The 15313-nt window shown below is 63.4% G+C and overlaps 1 protein-coding gene across 3 annotated transcripts in view; it reads left to right on the top strand.

The window, feature by feature from the left end:
- The first annotated feature begins 942 nt into the window (after positions 1-942).
- Positions 943-15313, top strand: part of PCDH1 (protocadherin 1) — a 52966-nt gene continuing 38595 nt past the window's right edge. For 2 of the 3 annotated variants that reach the window (XM_033072816.2, XM_033072818.1), the window contains exons 1-3: positions 1898-2254; positions 8063-8877; positions 10345-12537. In XM_033072816.2, the coding sequence (XP_032928707.1) occupies positions 2191-2254; positions 8063-8877; positions 10345-12537 (3072 nt within the window). In that variant the 5' untranslated portion in view covers positions 1898-2190. Of the gene's footprint in view, positions 1065-1897; positions 2255-8062; positions 8878-10344; positions 12538-15313 lie in introns of those variants that run through there. The other variant, XM_033072817.2, reaches the window with a different exon arrangement.

Genomic DNA, 15313 nt, shown 5'->3' with positions numbered 1-15313 from the left:
AGTGGGGTGGAGGAGGAAGAGCAGATGGACGAGGTAGCCCGGAGATGCCGGGCCAGCAGTGGCCTGGACATGGTGTCCCCTCAGCTCCCTGTGACAGAGCTGGTTCCCAACGCCAGGACGCTTTTCCCCTGCATTCCAAGAGCCTGGATCTATCCCTCAGAAACGTGTGTGAGCAGAGGCTGGGGTGACAGTCACCAGTGTCCCACAAATCAGAGATCCATGTGCATGCCCAGCTCCCCGGCACTCCCCGTGCTGCTGCCGATCGACTGCCCCGTGACTCTTGTGAAATGCAAACCTTTGGTCCTCAGCAATCTCTAAAGTTTGCTGTCCCTGCTCCATGGGCAGCCTTGGATCCACGGGGTCATTCCCTCAGTTTCTCCCTTTGCTCCAGCTCTCCGTCCCTTCAAGGAGGGCTGCCAGTTACTGATCCATCAAACCTCCCCTTATCTCCTCAGAATTTCGCTCCCTCTCCCTGCCCAGCTCACGCTGGATCAGCAGGGCACAGCCTGACAAACCCCACAGCTCCTCTCCCTGCCCCAAAGGTGGGCTCTGACCTTCCCTGCCTTCTCACTTCACATCTTCTGCTAAATTGGCTTCATGTGAATTGACACTCAGAAAAAAAAAACAAACCCGCGCACGGACGCGGAGGAGCCGACATCTCTGCAGGAGCAGAAAGTCTGGGAGGAGAGCTGGGCTCTCCATCCTCAGGGGTGACTCTCCAGCCCCCTTTTCCTGCCTGGCGGGATGCCCCATGCCACGGGGCCGAACCCGCTCGCCACCGGGGCAAAGCGGAGAGATCTGGGAGAAAAGCACGGCAATTTTTGGGGGGAAAAACGGGGTGATTGAGGGGGTGAGCTGGAGCCGGGCTGCTCCGAGCAGGCAGGCGCAGCCTCTAGATGGTGCAGTCATGCAGCCGAGCTGAGCATGTGTGCAGCGAAGGGCGCTGCGCAACAGGTTGGCGTAGCTCAGCGGGGAGACGCGCTCCCATCCTCGCTGCGGCGGAGCGGGAAGGACTTTCCAGCATCCTGGCGACAAATCCGCGCTGCAAGCGGCCCGGAGCGCGGGTGAGGGGCAGCGCCACGGGCTGCGCGACCCTCGGAGCGTGCCGAGGGCTTTGGCATGGTCGGGTTGCGGCTCCAGCCCCTGGCAGGCAGCGCGGAGGCGGCGCAGGCAGCGGGGGAAGGGGCAGCGCTGTCCCCACAGCGAGGGGACTTTGCTCGGCCAGCCAGGGTGAGGGAGAGCAGCTGGTGAAGGGCGCTGGGAGCTCTCTGGGTGCTTTGGGGAGCCGCAGGTGCTCCGTGCCTGCTGCGCCCCGACACCCCGCGATGAATGAAGCCGTGATTCACCGAGGTGTGACGGCAGCGCACGGCGGCCGCTCCAGCCCCAGCCGCAGCCAGAGAGGAGCTTTGCAGCCTGGCCGCAGCCCTGCCGGGCAGGGGGGGCGCCGAGGGATGGGCACAGCCCCCCGTGAGCTCAGTCCCACGGAGGGACCCTCCCGGCCGCGCTGGCCCTGTGCAGTGGGGTTGTGGGGCTGTGAAGCGCCGGCTGGAAGAATAAATGAACGAATTAATCATTAAGAGCGCCGAGAGGGGAGTGAAAAGGGAGAGCCGAGCCGCACGAGTGCGGGCGCGGAGCGGAGGGGTCCCCGGGGTGAGGGGATCCGGGGGCATCCCCGTTGTGCACGGGCACGGCGCTGGGCGCGGTGCGGGCACCCAGAACCGGGCGGCTCTGCCCGGCAGCCGCTGCCCGCTGGTCCCGGCAGCCCGGCCGGGCTCGGGATCTGATAAGGAGCCGGAGCTCCACCTCCCCGTGGTGGCGGCGGCGAGAGGCGGAGGCAGCGGCGGGCGGGGGGGGAAGGGGCCGTGCCTGCGCTGCGCTTCCCCTGCACATCCTCACACACACCGAGGGACGGAGGCGGGCACGGACCGAGCTGCCCACCGGGGCTGCCTCCAGCCTGAGCCGCCGCTCCGCCGAAGGAGCCGCAGCCCCGGCCCGGGGAGGGGGGCGGTTCCCACGGGACATTTATATATTTTTTGCCCCCCCTCCCCTTTTTATTTTTTCTTTTTTTTTTTTTTTCTTTCTTTCTTTCCTTTTTTTTTTTTTTAACCCCCCATTTGGTTTTCATCCGTGGATAACGCTCGAGAGGAGCCGGGGGGGTGGGGGGAGCCCGGTCCCGGCGGGAAGGAGGCGATGGAGACACCGCGGGACCAGCGCGCAGGGGCTCGGCACGGAGCGCAGCGCCAGCACCATCCAAGTAAGAGCTGCGGCGGGGCTGGGACCCCCGCCCGCGGCCAGGCAGAGCCGCGGGGGGGTGCGGGATGCCCCGCGCCGGAGCTCGGCGCTGTGCGGGAGCGCGGGGCCGGGCGGCGGCGGGAGCGGCGCTGGCGAGCATCCCGCTCCCGAGCATCCCGCATCCCTTCGCTCCACTCCGCCGGGCTGCGCGGGGCTCCGCGGCCAGCGGGGCGGCTCCCGCTTGTCCCCGGTCCCGCCCGGCGCTGCCACTTGTTGTGCGGAGCGGAGCGGAGCGGAGCGCGGCCAACCCCGCACAGCGCAGCGCAGGGCGGGCGGTGGGTGCGGGAGAGCGGCTGTGGCGGGCGGTTCGCGCGTGTTTCGGGGTGTTTATTTTTCCGCGTGGGGGTGACCCTGGGTGTGTGCGCCCGCGGGGTGCGCGGCTGCGTGGGAGCCGCAGAAGTTGCGGGCGAGGCGGGAGCCGACTGGGAGCGGGGCTGTGCGGGAGCCGGGAGCCGGGAGCCGGGAGCTGGAGCGGCAGGACGCGAAGGGCTGGCGGGGTGTCCGAGTGGGTGCGTGCGACACCGGGGTACGGGGACGCGAGTGGGGTGCGCGTGTCTGTGTGTGTGACGGGGTGTGCGTGCGGTGAGTGTGTCAGCCGGCTCCGAGTGTCAGGCTGTTCCGAGTGTGTCAGCCGGCTCCGAGTGTGTCAGCCGGCTCCGAGTGTGTCAGCCGGTTCCGAGTGTGTTAACCCGCTCTGAGTGTGTCAGCCGGTTCCGAGTGTGTCACCGGCTGTCCGTGCCTCTGCCGCGGGCGGTCCGTGTTTCCCGGTACGCGAGGCTGAGCGCGAAGCCGGTGCCGGCGGAGCGGCTCCCGTGGTTTTTTTCACGGGTGTCTGAGTGTGTGTGTCCGTGTGTGTGTGCGCGTGTCTCTGTGCGTGTCTCGGTGCTGCCAGAGCCGCCTGGGGGAGCGGGGGCTCCGCTCCCCTCCGTGCCCGCAGCCGGAGCCGGCGCCAGCCGGAGCCTCAGCCCGGGCAGCGCCGCGGGGACCGGGGAGCCTCGGCCGCGGCGTGCGGCAGCGGAGCCCGGCCTCCATCCTCCCTCCCAGCCGCTGCAGACCATCCTCCCAATCCTCTCCATCCTCCTCCGGCGCGCTGCGAGCCCTGGGGACACCCTGCCCTCCTTCTCCAAGGTCCCCCCGACCCTCCCGGCTGCATCCCCGGAGCAGAGCCGCTCCCGCTGTGCCCAGCTCCCAGCGGCCCTGCCGGGGTGTTTCAGGCCCGCGACATTTTTGTCTTGCCCCAGGGTCCCTCTCCAGCCGGGCTGGAGGGTGGGATGGTGGCGGGAGGGGACAGGAGCCCGGAGTGGCTGTGGGGGACCCACGGCTGGGAGGATGGAGGTGCCACTCCGGGGAGGCTCTGACAGGTCTCTGCCTCGCTGGCTGCCAGAGTTGCGAGGGATGTGGAGAAGGCAGCAGGAGGAGGGAGGGCCCTGGGCTTTGCCGGCTTTTCATCACTGCCCAGCTTCTCAGGGATGATTTTGGAGTGACGCTGTTGCCAGGCCGGTGGGGTTCCTCCTCGCGGGGTGCTCTGGCTCCGGGCGCTCGGGCCCAGCCTGCAGAAACGCCGAGCAGCCGCAGTGGCAGCCGGGGCTGGAGCAAATCCTGGGACGTGCCGCGGAATACCCAGGATTCAGCCCATCCGTGCCTTCGGCGCAGGACTGACCGTCAGCGGCCGTGCTCTCGGCTGCCAGATCCCTGATCCCCGAGCTGGGATGAGCTGTTTGCTGCTTGCTGGGGTGTTGCTCCAGCTCCGGGTGTCGGAGCAGGGCTGGGGGGAGCGCAGGGGGGGATTAGCACTCGTGTGCTCGGTGCAGGGTTGGGACTGACTTGTAAGCCGTGGCTCCGAGCCACGCAATCAGCCGTTGGGAGCGAGGAGAGGCTGGACTTTGGTGTCCATTCCCGAAGCGGTGCTGCCTCCCGTGGAACGGGGCCAGGAGGCTGTGGGAATCACAGGGAGCACAGACTTGCTCAAGCAGTTGCTTAAATTCGCGGCGCTTTATAGCCTCTCTCTCATTAAGACTTGTTTTTTTTTTTGGTGGGGAAGGCTGAATTCTGTCGGATTTTGCATGCCACTGTCCTCCGAGAGCTTCCCAGTCATGCATTAAGCAGCGTGACTAACGCCTCTCTCATGTGGTTCAGTCTCTCTCACACTCTCCCCGTAGGGAGAATTGTGTGTGTGGAGGAATAGTTGTTTTGGGAGGGGTTTTTATTTTTAAGTGCTCGGTGCTTTGCCAGCAGGTTGGAAAAAGGTGCCTGGCACCAGAGAAGAAAGTGTGGGATGGTCCTTAGATCCCATGGGAAAATAGCCTGGTGCCTTGGACTGGCCCCTGGGAAGCCTGAGTCTCCTGCACAGACGTGCTTGAGGAGGCTTCCTCCTCCTCCTCCTCACACCCAGCTCTGGGCTCTCACGTCTGCGCTGTGTCATTCGCACCCTGGGGTGCCGAGCAGGATTCCTGACCCTGCTGATTCCTTATCCTGCCGAGCTCAGGGCCCCTTGTGCCTTCCAGCACTGTCCCTCAGGCTCCCAGCCCGTGTCCTCCTTCCATCTCCCTGCTCTGCAGGGTTCCTTCCTTCACCTGCAGGGATGGGGCTTGGGTTCACACTCCAGCCCTGTTTCTGGAGCAGAAATCCTGGGTGCTGAGCACCTTTGGGTGACACCCTTCCTCCTCCGGGCTGGCACAGGGCTCCTGGCGTTTCCAGCTGCTGGGCCCTCCCTCCCAGCTCCCTCAGCCATGTGAGGCATCAGCGCTGCCTTGAGACTTTCCCCTTTCTTTCCCTGCGATCTTTCACCTCTCACCAGGGCTTAGTCAGGATGTGGCTACGTCACCAGCAGCCAGGGCCCTGCCCAGTGCAAACAGCCCAGTGCAAGCAGCTCAGCAGCGGGCACGGGGCCTCTCCCAGCCCGGGAATCCTCTGGGAGCCCTTTCCCGACAGCTGGAGCTGCCCATGGTCCCTGTCCTTACTCACAACCATCCCCAACCGGAGCGCGGGGCTGAGGGAGCTCGGGGCTGATGGAGCTCGGGGCTGATGGACCTCGGGGCTGAGGGAGCTCAGGGCTGAGGGAGCTCAGGGCAGGTTCACCCCGTGGAGGAGGATGTGGGGGGTCCGGTGTGGGGGTGTGGCAGACACGAGTGTGACCCAGGTGGCAGTGCCCCCGCAAGGGTGACATCACACACATGCACCGGGGGCATGCACACACGCGGGCACACACGTTGTGTGGGGCACACACACGTGCAGGAGCGCGATCTCACACCTGGGGCACGGGCCTGGAGCGGGCAGGGATGTGCTCCTTGGCCAGTGTGACACACCTGGACACCCTGGTAGGGCACAGGTGTGATGTGTGTGTTACCCACGGACACACAGCCATGCTCCGGGCAGGTGCATGCCCCTGGAGTGCTCACAGGGCACAGCAACACAGACACACACGTGTGTGCACACACTGCATGTGTGATGCACAAATCTGCTGTGTTTCTGCTGGGCTCCCGACCTCCTCCATCCTCAGCCTAGTCCAGGGATGGAAGAGGGATGGATTGCTGTCCTCATCCCTTCCTGCTGGAGTTACACATCCCAGCGCTGGTGTGGGCAGTTCTTCATGGCCTCAGCCAGCTGGGAATGGCTCTGCTCTGCACACGAAGGAAGTGGCAGGACAAGGGGACAGAGGAGAGCTTGGCTTCAGGGCCACAGTCTGCTCTCCAGGCACGGAGATGTGTTTTCACTGCGGGGGCAGAGCTCATCTCTTCTGTGTCCCCATGTCCATGGAGAAGCAGAAGGGTGAAGGGACTGGGAGCTGTTGGCTTGTGAGAAATACCAAGGAGGACAGTGCAGGGTGTTCCACTTGCTGATGAGCAGTACAATGCCAGGCTAACCAGGATTTGGGCACTTGCTCTGTGGCACCGCTTGCCCATGAAGCATTTGCTTATTCTTGGGTGCAGAATATGGAGAGAGGGAGCGATGGGAGCGGTGAGAGCACGGTGATGCTGCGGGGCCTTGGCAGATGTTTGTGGCTATTAATTTTAGGGCACCCAATCCCTGGGTTTTTGGGTGCCAGTGAGCAGTGTTGAACCCCTTTATGCTCACAGCTCAGCAGAAGCTGTGTGGGTGTTCCTGGACCCTGGAGGAGGAAAATGTGTTCCCAGAACGGAAGCCAGGGAATGGGAAAGCTGGTGGCCAAACACAGCACAGATAGGGGCTTGGTGGCAGGGCATGTGGCTTGGCACAGGAGGGGACACTCTGTGGGGCTGGCGGTGTGCCTGGCATGGCCTGGGCAGTGTGTGGGCACAGGGAAGAGGTGCCAGTGGTGGGGGCAGCTGTGCAGGGGTGCAGCAGTGCAGGGGTGTCTCTGCAATGCAGGGGGGCAGTGCCACTGCAGAAGTGGGGTGGGCACTGGCACAGGGTGGGCACCCGGTGCGTGCCATGTCCCAGACTGGAGTGGGAGGGAATGGGAAGGAACAGTGTGTCTGCAGTGAGGAAGGGAACAGGAGCTGCTGGCGCAGGGTGTGGGGTTGCCTAGTGACTGTGCAGCGAGGGGGATGCTGCGCTGCCGTTGCAGTGTACCGGGGCTGGGCACTGCTGGGGGCTGCCCGGGGGGTTCCTACACTGCAGTACAGCCTGGGCAGGGAGCTGGTGTCCCTCTGACTGCCAGGGACAGCGGGGATGGCAGTGCTCCACAGGCAGCGCAGGAGGGATGATGCTCAGGGCCGCTGCATCCCTGCAGTGCCGGGTGGGTGGTGCCTCTGCACCTCGCAGTGTGAACTGGCAGTGCCACTGTGCTGGCAGTGCAGCAAGGGCAGCGCTGCTCTGTCCCTGCCACAGCGGTGCCCCATGGCCCTGCAGTGCTGGAGGGGTGGCAGCCCCGCATCCCTGCAGCACCCCATGGCCCTGCAGTGCCCTGCAGCCCTGCAGTGCTGGATGGGCAGCAGCCCTGCATTCCTGCAGTGTCCCCAAAGCGATGGCTGCTGCTGTTCCTGCAGTGCAGGCAGTGATGAATGGGAAGGAGCTGTCTGCTGGCAGTGCCCTGTGTTCCTGCAGTGCTGGGTGCATGGCAGCCCTGCATCCCTGCAGCAATCCATGGCCCTCCATCCCTGCATGGGTGGCAGCCCTTCATCCTTGCAGTGCCCTGTGTTCCTTGCATGGGTGTCAGCCCTGTGTCCCCTCAATGTCCCATGTCTCTGTAGTGCTAGGTGGGTGTCAGCCCCACATCCCTGCAGTGCCTTGTATCCTTGGGTGGGTGTCAGCCCCACATCCCTGCAGTGCTGGACCCCGCAGAGCAGGCAGAGCTCCCCATTTGGTGCTCCATTTTCTGCAGTGCTGGCAGCTGCATGCAGTGCCCATGTGTCCCTGCCGTGTGTGGCAGGCAGTGCCCCTGCACTGGTGGCACACAATGCTCCTGTGTTTGGGTGGTGAGAAGCTGTCTCAGAGTCTGGCCGGCTCCCATCGGGTTGTTGGCAGCAGGCTGCCTTCAGTCCACCCTGTTAGTGTGCCTCGTTGGGTCTAATTACAGTTGGTGTGGTGATGAAGAGGGTGGACAGTGGCAGGAGTGGCTTCCTGCAAGTGGCAGGGCTGAGGTTTCAATGACAGGGTTACTCACTCCAGCAGGGCGTTGCAGGAACTCTGCGAGCTGGGACGGATCCTTTGGGGCACTGGAGGCTGCCAGGAGCCAGCCCCAGCAGCCCCTTCCCTTTGGGAGCCGTGCCAGGACCGTGTGCAGTCCCACAGTGGGGTAAGCCAGGGAAGTGGGCTGATCCCTAACCTCCGGTGTCTGTGTCTCCTCCAGCTCCCCTGCAGCGCAGGATGAACCCGCTGGCATCCTGCCTGGGCCTGTGGCTCCTCTGCCAGCTCCCTGCCCTGGCCTCGGGGACACGAGTGATCTACAAAGTGCAGGAGGAGCAACCCCCCAACAGCCTCATAGGGAGCCTGGCCTCTGACTACGGCTTACCGGACATGGGGCACCTCTACAAGCTGGAAGTGGGGGCCCCATACCTGCGTGTGGATGGCAAGACTGGGGACATCTACACCACAGAGACCTCCATTGACCGGGAGAACCTGCGGGAGTGCCAGCACCTCCTGCCCGGAGACCCCTGCTACCTGGAGTTTGAGGTGTCCATCACGAACCTGAACGCCAACAGCAGCCCGCGCCTGCTCGAGGGGCAGATCGAGGTGCTCGATATCAATGACAACACCCCCAACTTCGCCTCGCCCGTCCTCACCCTGTCCATCCCTGAAAACACCAACATTGGGACGCTCTTCCCCATCCCCCTGGCCATGGACCGCGACTCGGGCCCCAACGGCGTTGCCTCCTACGAGCTGATGGCGGGTCCGGAGGCGCAGCAGCTCTTTGGGCTGCAGGTGGCCGAGGACCAGGATGAGAAGCAGCCTCAGCTGATCGTCATGGGCAACCTGGACCGGGAGCAGTGGGACTCCTACGATCTGACCATCAAGGTGCAGGATGGGGGGAACCCCCCGCGGGCGAGCAGCGCCCTGCTGCGCATCACCATCCTGGACATGAACGACAACGCGCCCAAGTTCGAGAAGGCCCTGTACGAGGCAGAGCTGTCTGAAAACAGCCCTGTGGGGCACTCTGTCCTCCAGGTGAGCGTGGGGGGGCTCTTCTCACTGCTTCCCCTCCTGCCTGGCTGCAGGGACAGCCCAGGAGCCGTGGTTCCTGCAAGGAGGAGGGCGGGTTGGGTGGAGGAGCCCACAGTGTCACCTGGGGCCAGCAGGCAGGTCCCAGAGATGTCACATCTGCTCGACTGAGGTTGGAGAGGATGTGCAGGAAGGGACAGCCGGAGTGGGGCTGCAGGACGCGGCTGAGGGAGCTGCAGGGAGCAGGGTTCTGGGACCTCAGGGCCACCGGGATTCTGGCTTGGGGCCAACACGGTCTCAGTGCTGCCCGCAGACAAGACATAGAGCTTTTCATAAGTTGCATTCCCTTGGCTGCTCCATGGAAACTCGGGAGGTGGGGGACAGGGAGCATCCCTGCTGCCCGTGTGCAGGGCTGGCCATGGCTCTGGAGGTGCCCTGCTGTCTACAGCAAGCGGGGGCTCTGCCTCATTGCGGGCAGCGCTGCAAACCGGCCCGGAGAGCCCAGAGGGTTGGATCTTGGTGGATTTGGCTTGGAGGGGGCATTGAGATGATAGCAGTCGACATCTGTTTATCTGCAGCTGCCATCTTAATAAGCGGAGCGCGGCCAGCTCTCATCTGCCTGCTAATTCTGATGTGAATTTTTTAAGAATTCATTTTTCACTGTTAAGAGAATGGGAGTTGGAAGCAGATAAGGGAGCTGCATGGCCGGGAGGAGAATGGGCTGAGACGCCGCTGCTGCCATTGCTCAGCTTTTATCTTTCAGGGGGAAAATGACTTCCGCCTGTTTTGTGAGTGGAGGTAAAAGGTGGAATTTACATTTAACAACTTTCGTTCTCCATCCAAATCTGCTGAGCAAGATAACGGCGGAGCAGCAAATGGTGCAGAGAAGAGGCTGCTCAGAGAGCCGATTAGGGAGGCAAATGTTAGACAAACCTCATCTTCTTTAGAAAGCAAATAATAGTCATAGATGCAGGTTTATGGGGATGCAGGGCTCCTGGCGGGTGGGGATGGACGGTGCTGTGCAGGGCTCAGGCAGCCCCAGCCCCTTGCTTGGTTGCGTCCCCGGATGTCTCGGCTGCAGCTCCGCACATCGTTGCCTCCCTCCTCACCCTCACCTGAGCCAGGCAGCTGCTCCAGCCCCTCCTCGGCGGCACAGCTGGAGCTGTCCCTCCCTGCTGCTGGCTGGGTCTCAGCGGCAGGGTTCCATGGTTCCAGAGGATTCCCTGCGTGCCGGAGCCGGCCGGGAGGGGAGCACAGCCAACCGGCCCAGCCGGTTTCTCTGGAAGAGCGAGGCAAAGCCTCTGTGCCTGAGGGCGGCTCCCAGCTGCTCTGCCGGTCCCAGGCTCTTTGCCCCACAGTCCTTGGCCCCAGAAGAGGAAATCGTGGTTTTTCCCCCCCGGCTGTCCTGGTTTGTGGAGGGACTGGCTCTGCTGTGCCCTTGTCCTGCTGACCGATTGTCCCTCTGTTCCCCAGGTGAAAGCTAACGATTCAGACCAGGGTGCCAACGCTGAGATCGACTACTCCTTCCACCAGGCCTCGGACATGGTGCGGCGGCTGCTGCGCCTGGACCGCGCCACGGGGCTCATCACCGTGCAGGGCCCCATCGACCGCGAGGACATCGGCACCCTCAAGTTCTCCGTCATGGCCAAGGACAAGGGCGCCAACCCCAAGAGCGCCCGCACGCAGGTGGCGGTCACCATCAAGGACATGAACGACAACGCGCCCTCCATAGAGATCCGCGGCATAGGGTTGGTCACCCACCAGGATGGCATAGCCAACATCTCGGAGGACGTGCCAGTAGAGACAGCAGTGGCTCTGGTGCAGGTGTCCGACCGAGATGAGGGTGAAAATGCCGTGGTGACCTGCGTGGTGGCCGGTGACGTCCCGTTCCAGCTGCGCCAGGCCAGTGAGACGGGGAGTGACAGCAAGAAGAAATACTTCCTGCAGACCACCACGCCGCTGGACTACGAGTCAGTGAAAGAGTACACGATTGAGATCGTGGCCGTGGACTCGGGGAACCCGCCCCTCTCCAGCACCAACTCCTTGAAGGTGCAGGTGATGGACGTCAATGACAACGCCCCTGTCTTCAGCCAAAGCTTCACTGAGGTGGCCTTCCCTGAGAACAACGAGCCCGATGAGCTGGTCATGGAGGTGAGTGCCACGGACGCTGATAGTGGCTCCAACGCCAAGCTGGTTTATTCCCTGGAGACAGACCCCTCCTCCAAGGGCTTCTTCACTATTGACCCTGACTCCGGGGAGATCCGGGTGAAGGCTGTGCTGGACCGAGAGCAGCGGGAGCGCTACGAGTTCTTGGTGGTGGCGGAAGATAAGGGCACCCCCAGCAAGCAGGGCACAGCATCTGTGGCCATCAACGTCATGGACAGGAATGACAACGACCCCAAGTTCATGCTGAGTGGCTACAACTTCTCAGTGATGGAGAACATGCCGCCCCTCAGCCCCGTGGGCATGGTGACGGTCATCGATGCCGACAAAGGAGAAAATGCCAGGATCCAGCTGTCAGTGGAGCAAGACAACGGGGATTTTGTTATCCAAAATGGCACCGGCACCATCCTCTCCAGCATCTCTTTCGACCGGGAGCAGCAGAGCACCTACACCTTCCGACTCAAGGCGGTGGATGGTGGGGATCCCCCCAGGTCTGCCTATGTGGGGGTGACCATCAACGTCTTGGATGAGAATGACAATGCTCCCTTCATCACCTCCCCCTCCAATGCCACCTACAAGCACATACTGCCCCACACCAGCCCCGGCCAGCAGGTGAGCAAGGTCAAGGCAGAGGACATCGACTCGGGCATCAACGCTGAGCTTATCTACAGCATCACAGGAGGAAACCCCTTCGAGCTCTTCCAGATCTCCCCACAGAGCGGGGACATCACTCTGGAGAAGGAGATCCTGCGCAAGCACCACGGCCTGCACCGCCTGGTCGTGCGCGTCAACGACAAGGGCAAGCCCTCACGGCATGGCACGGCTCTGGTGCACTTCTACGTCAACGAGACGCTGGCCAACCGCACGCTGCTGGACACGCTGGTGGGGCACAGCCTGGACACGCCGCTGGACATCGACATCGCCGGCGACCCTGAGTACGAGCGCAGCAAGCAGCGCAGCAACATCCTCTTTGGGGTCATTGCTGGCATCGTGGCCGTCACCCTGGTCATTGTGCTGGTGGTCCTGGTGCGCTACTGCCGGCAGCGCGAGGCCAAGAGCGGCTACCAGGCGGGCAAGAAGGAGACCAAGGACCTGTACGCCCCCAAGCAGGCCAGCAAGAGCGGGAAGAGCAAGGGCAAGGTGAAGAAGAGCAAGTCTCCCAAGCCGCCCAAGCCCACGGAGGATGAGGAGGAAACGGGTCTGCAGAAATCGCTCAAGTTCAACCTCATGAACGATTCCGTCAGCGACAGCCCCCGCATCCACCTGCCCCTGAACTACCCTCCGGGCAGCCCGGACCTGGGCCGCCACTACCGCTCCAACTCGCCGCTGCCCTCCATCCAGCTGCAGCCTCAGTCACCCTCCGCCTCCAAGAAGCACCAAGTGGTGCAGGACCTGCCGGCCACCAACACCTTTGTTGGCACCGGGGACAACAACTCGACGGGCTCCGAGCAGTACTCGGACTACAGCTACCGCACCAACCCCCAGAAATACACCAACAAGCAGGTAGGAGAGCTCATCCTGAGGCCGGCAGCGGCCCCCCCGCTGCACCGGGGAGCCATCTGGACAGAGGTGTGGGAGTGAGCGTGGACTGGCCCCCAGCCCTGCATGCGTGGCCCAGGGGGCTGGCATTGGACTACCCCGGAACCAAGCCACAGAGCCTGGGCGTGGTGCAGGGAGGGGATGGGGACGGTGTGGGAGAGGTCAAAAACTGTCGGAGTCTTTGTCAGAGCGCCCGGGGCTGGGTCCTGGTGGCGCTGCCTGAGTGACGGTGACGCGAAGGGCGCTGCATGTGTGTGGCTCTGCATGTGGGGCTCTGGGCAGGGAATGCCACTCGCCTGCCTCCCCTTTGGGGACTGCTCTGGGAGCACCAAGGAGGGCGATGCCCACCCTCCTGTCCCTTCCTCTGCTTGGGCTGGCTCATGGGGAGGAGGGACTGGTCGTACTCCTGCCACAGCTGGGTTCCAGCCCTGCCCTGCTCCAGGGAGCAGTTGGGAAGGCTCTGGCCTCACCTGGCTCTGCTGGTGCGGCTGAACTTGCCACCATCCTGCGCCAGGGCGCCTCAAAGGGAGCTCTGCGCCCGCTGCGGCTGCCCGGGCAGGTGGGGCTGGGTGGAGGCGCAAAGCTCTGCCTTTTTCCCAGGCTCAGGCTCCGGCTTCCCCCAGGCTCGGGCCCTCTGCCACAGCCGGCGCGGTGAAATCCGGGCTTCCCTTAGCATGAGCGCCGGGCCTGGAGCTGTGGCTCTGCGGGAGAGGGCTCGCAGGTCCCGGTGGCACGGGAATGGCCCATCCGTGTGGCGGGGCTGGGGCTGTGCTGGGGGTCTGGGGACAGGGGCACCGGGGTGTCTGCTGCGCTCGGGTCACTGCTCTTGGTGTCGCCGGGGGGTTCTCTGCGTGCGGGGCAGGGCAGAGGCAGGTCTTGGCTGCTCGCTGGTGTGCACTGGAGCTTGGAGCTGAGCCACGAGGTCGTGGGCTGAGCGCGGAGCTTGCAGGACCTTCTTTCTCAGGCTGTCTGGCCACTTAGGAGCTTGCACCACGTTTCTGCTTTGGCACTTCTGTCCTTAACCAGCCAGGGAGGGAGAGGGGGAGCGAGTGCCTGTGGCTTTGTCTTCTTCCTGGGGCCCCGTGGGTGAGGACCACCCACTCCCCCCCCGTGCTGTACCCCCTGTGCCCCATGAGACCCCTGCCCCCCTTCTTTGTACCCCGGAGAGCGGCAGGCTGGGCTCCTGCCGTGGGGCTGAGCTCAGCTGCCCTGTTGGATTTGACTTCAATAAAGTTTTCTATTTTTGACCGGTTGTGCCTTATTTTCCCTGCTGCCCCTGAGGAGGCTCTCACTCCCAGCAATTTCCCAGGCATATTTTCCATGTCCTTGGCCACTGGAGCACTCAGGCTCTGTGGAGGCCAGAAGTGATGCTCACGTGGACTGGCCATCTCCACAAACCCTCCACCACACCCCAGCATGGTCATTCCAGAGGCCTCATGGTGCTGACCCTTCATCCCCAGGTTGACATGTCCCATGTCCAGTCACCTCCTGGCCCTGTGAAGATGTTCCTGCAGGACAGGGCTCCCAACACCTGCACACATACACACAGGTGTGGATGTGGACGCAGACTGAGCCACAGCCAAGCCCGCCCAGCTTTCATTCCATTTCACATCAACATCCTCCCTCCAATCTTCTCCTGGTTGATCCCCACATCCTCTTGAGCCCCACCCACGTCCCACAGCCAGATCCCTGTGCCTGGCTAGCCTGACCCAAATCCCTGGCAGCCGCCGTCTCCCGCCCGCCGCAGTGCTGCAATGAGGGCGCACGCGGTTGCAGATGGAGCCTTGGCGTGTCAGCAGCACCCGGATCCCGGCGCTCCCCCAGCCCAGGAGGCGATGGGAAGGAGAGATCCTCTCAGGAAGGCTTGCTGGAGCCAGGTGGCTCTGCCCTGAGTGGGATCTCCTGGCGGGATGGATGGGGGTGATGCCAATGCCGTGGGGCTCGCCCTGGGTCTTGTCTCCAGCTGTTTGGAGCAAAGATGGATCCTGGCAGGCAGGAACAGTCCGACACCCCTCTCCCACCATCCCACTATCCCATCTCAGGCACCCCCTCCCTGGCCACCCATTCCTGTTTCTCCTGGATTTTCTTCCAAGCTGGGGCACCCATCCCTGCTCCTGTCACACCAGTTCACTTCTTCCCCAGGGCCTCCAGTGGCCTCGCCAGGCTGCCGGGGCCGAGGAGCTCTGGCGCTGGGAGAGATTAGATCAGCCGGGGAAACCAGTGGTTCTGGCTTCGGTGGTTTGAGCCCTGTGCCAGCCTTGGCTCTCACAGCCTCCTCGTTTGTTTTGCTAACAGCATAAGGTTTTATCTTGAACCATCCAGGAAGTGTCTGGGCCTCCTGGGCAGGCAGGGCTGGGACCCGCGGGGAGATGCGATGGCTGCAGAGGAGGGAAGGAGACACCAGCAACCACCTCAATAACTGCTCCCCGCAGGGCCGGGCAGGGCAGTCTGGGGGCTTGGCTCAGCCCTGCTATCTGCTTCCCTTTGGGAACTTTCTGAGAGAAGTTTCCCTTCCTTCCTCTTTGATGAACCTGGGGTGAGAACTCAGGCGCTGGCGTGGGGAGCGGCTCTTTCTTCTGCCTGGCTCCCAGGCTCCATCCTTTTTTAGCGGGAGGGGATATTCTACATCCTTTCCCAGAAGTGCCCCGGGTCCTTACAGCCCCCCACCACCTGGCTGGAGCGGTGTGAACTTGAGGGTGCTCAGCAGAAGTTCCTGCACCTGCCTGCGGGCTCGGAGCGC

This window comes from Catharus ustulatus, chromosome 15 (assembly GCF_009819885.2).
Source record: "Catharus ustulatus isolate bCatUst1 chromosome 15, bCatUst1.pri.v2, whole genome shotgun sequence".
Classification (NCBI taxonomy): Eukaryota; Metazoa; Chordata; class Aves; order Passeriformes; family Turdidae; genus Catharus; species Catharus ustulatus.
Note: the sequence above shows the minus strand (reverse complement) of the source record. Positions and strands in the feature narration are given on the sequence as shown.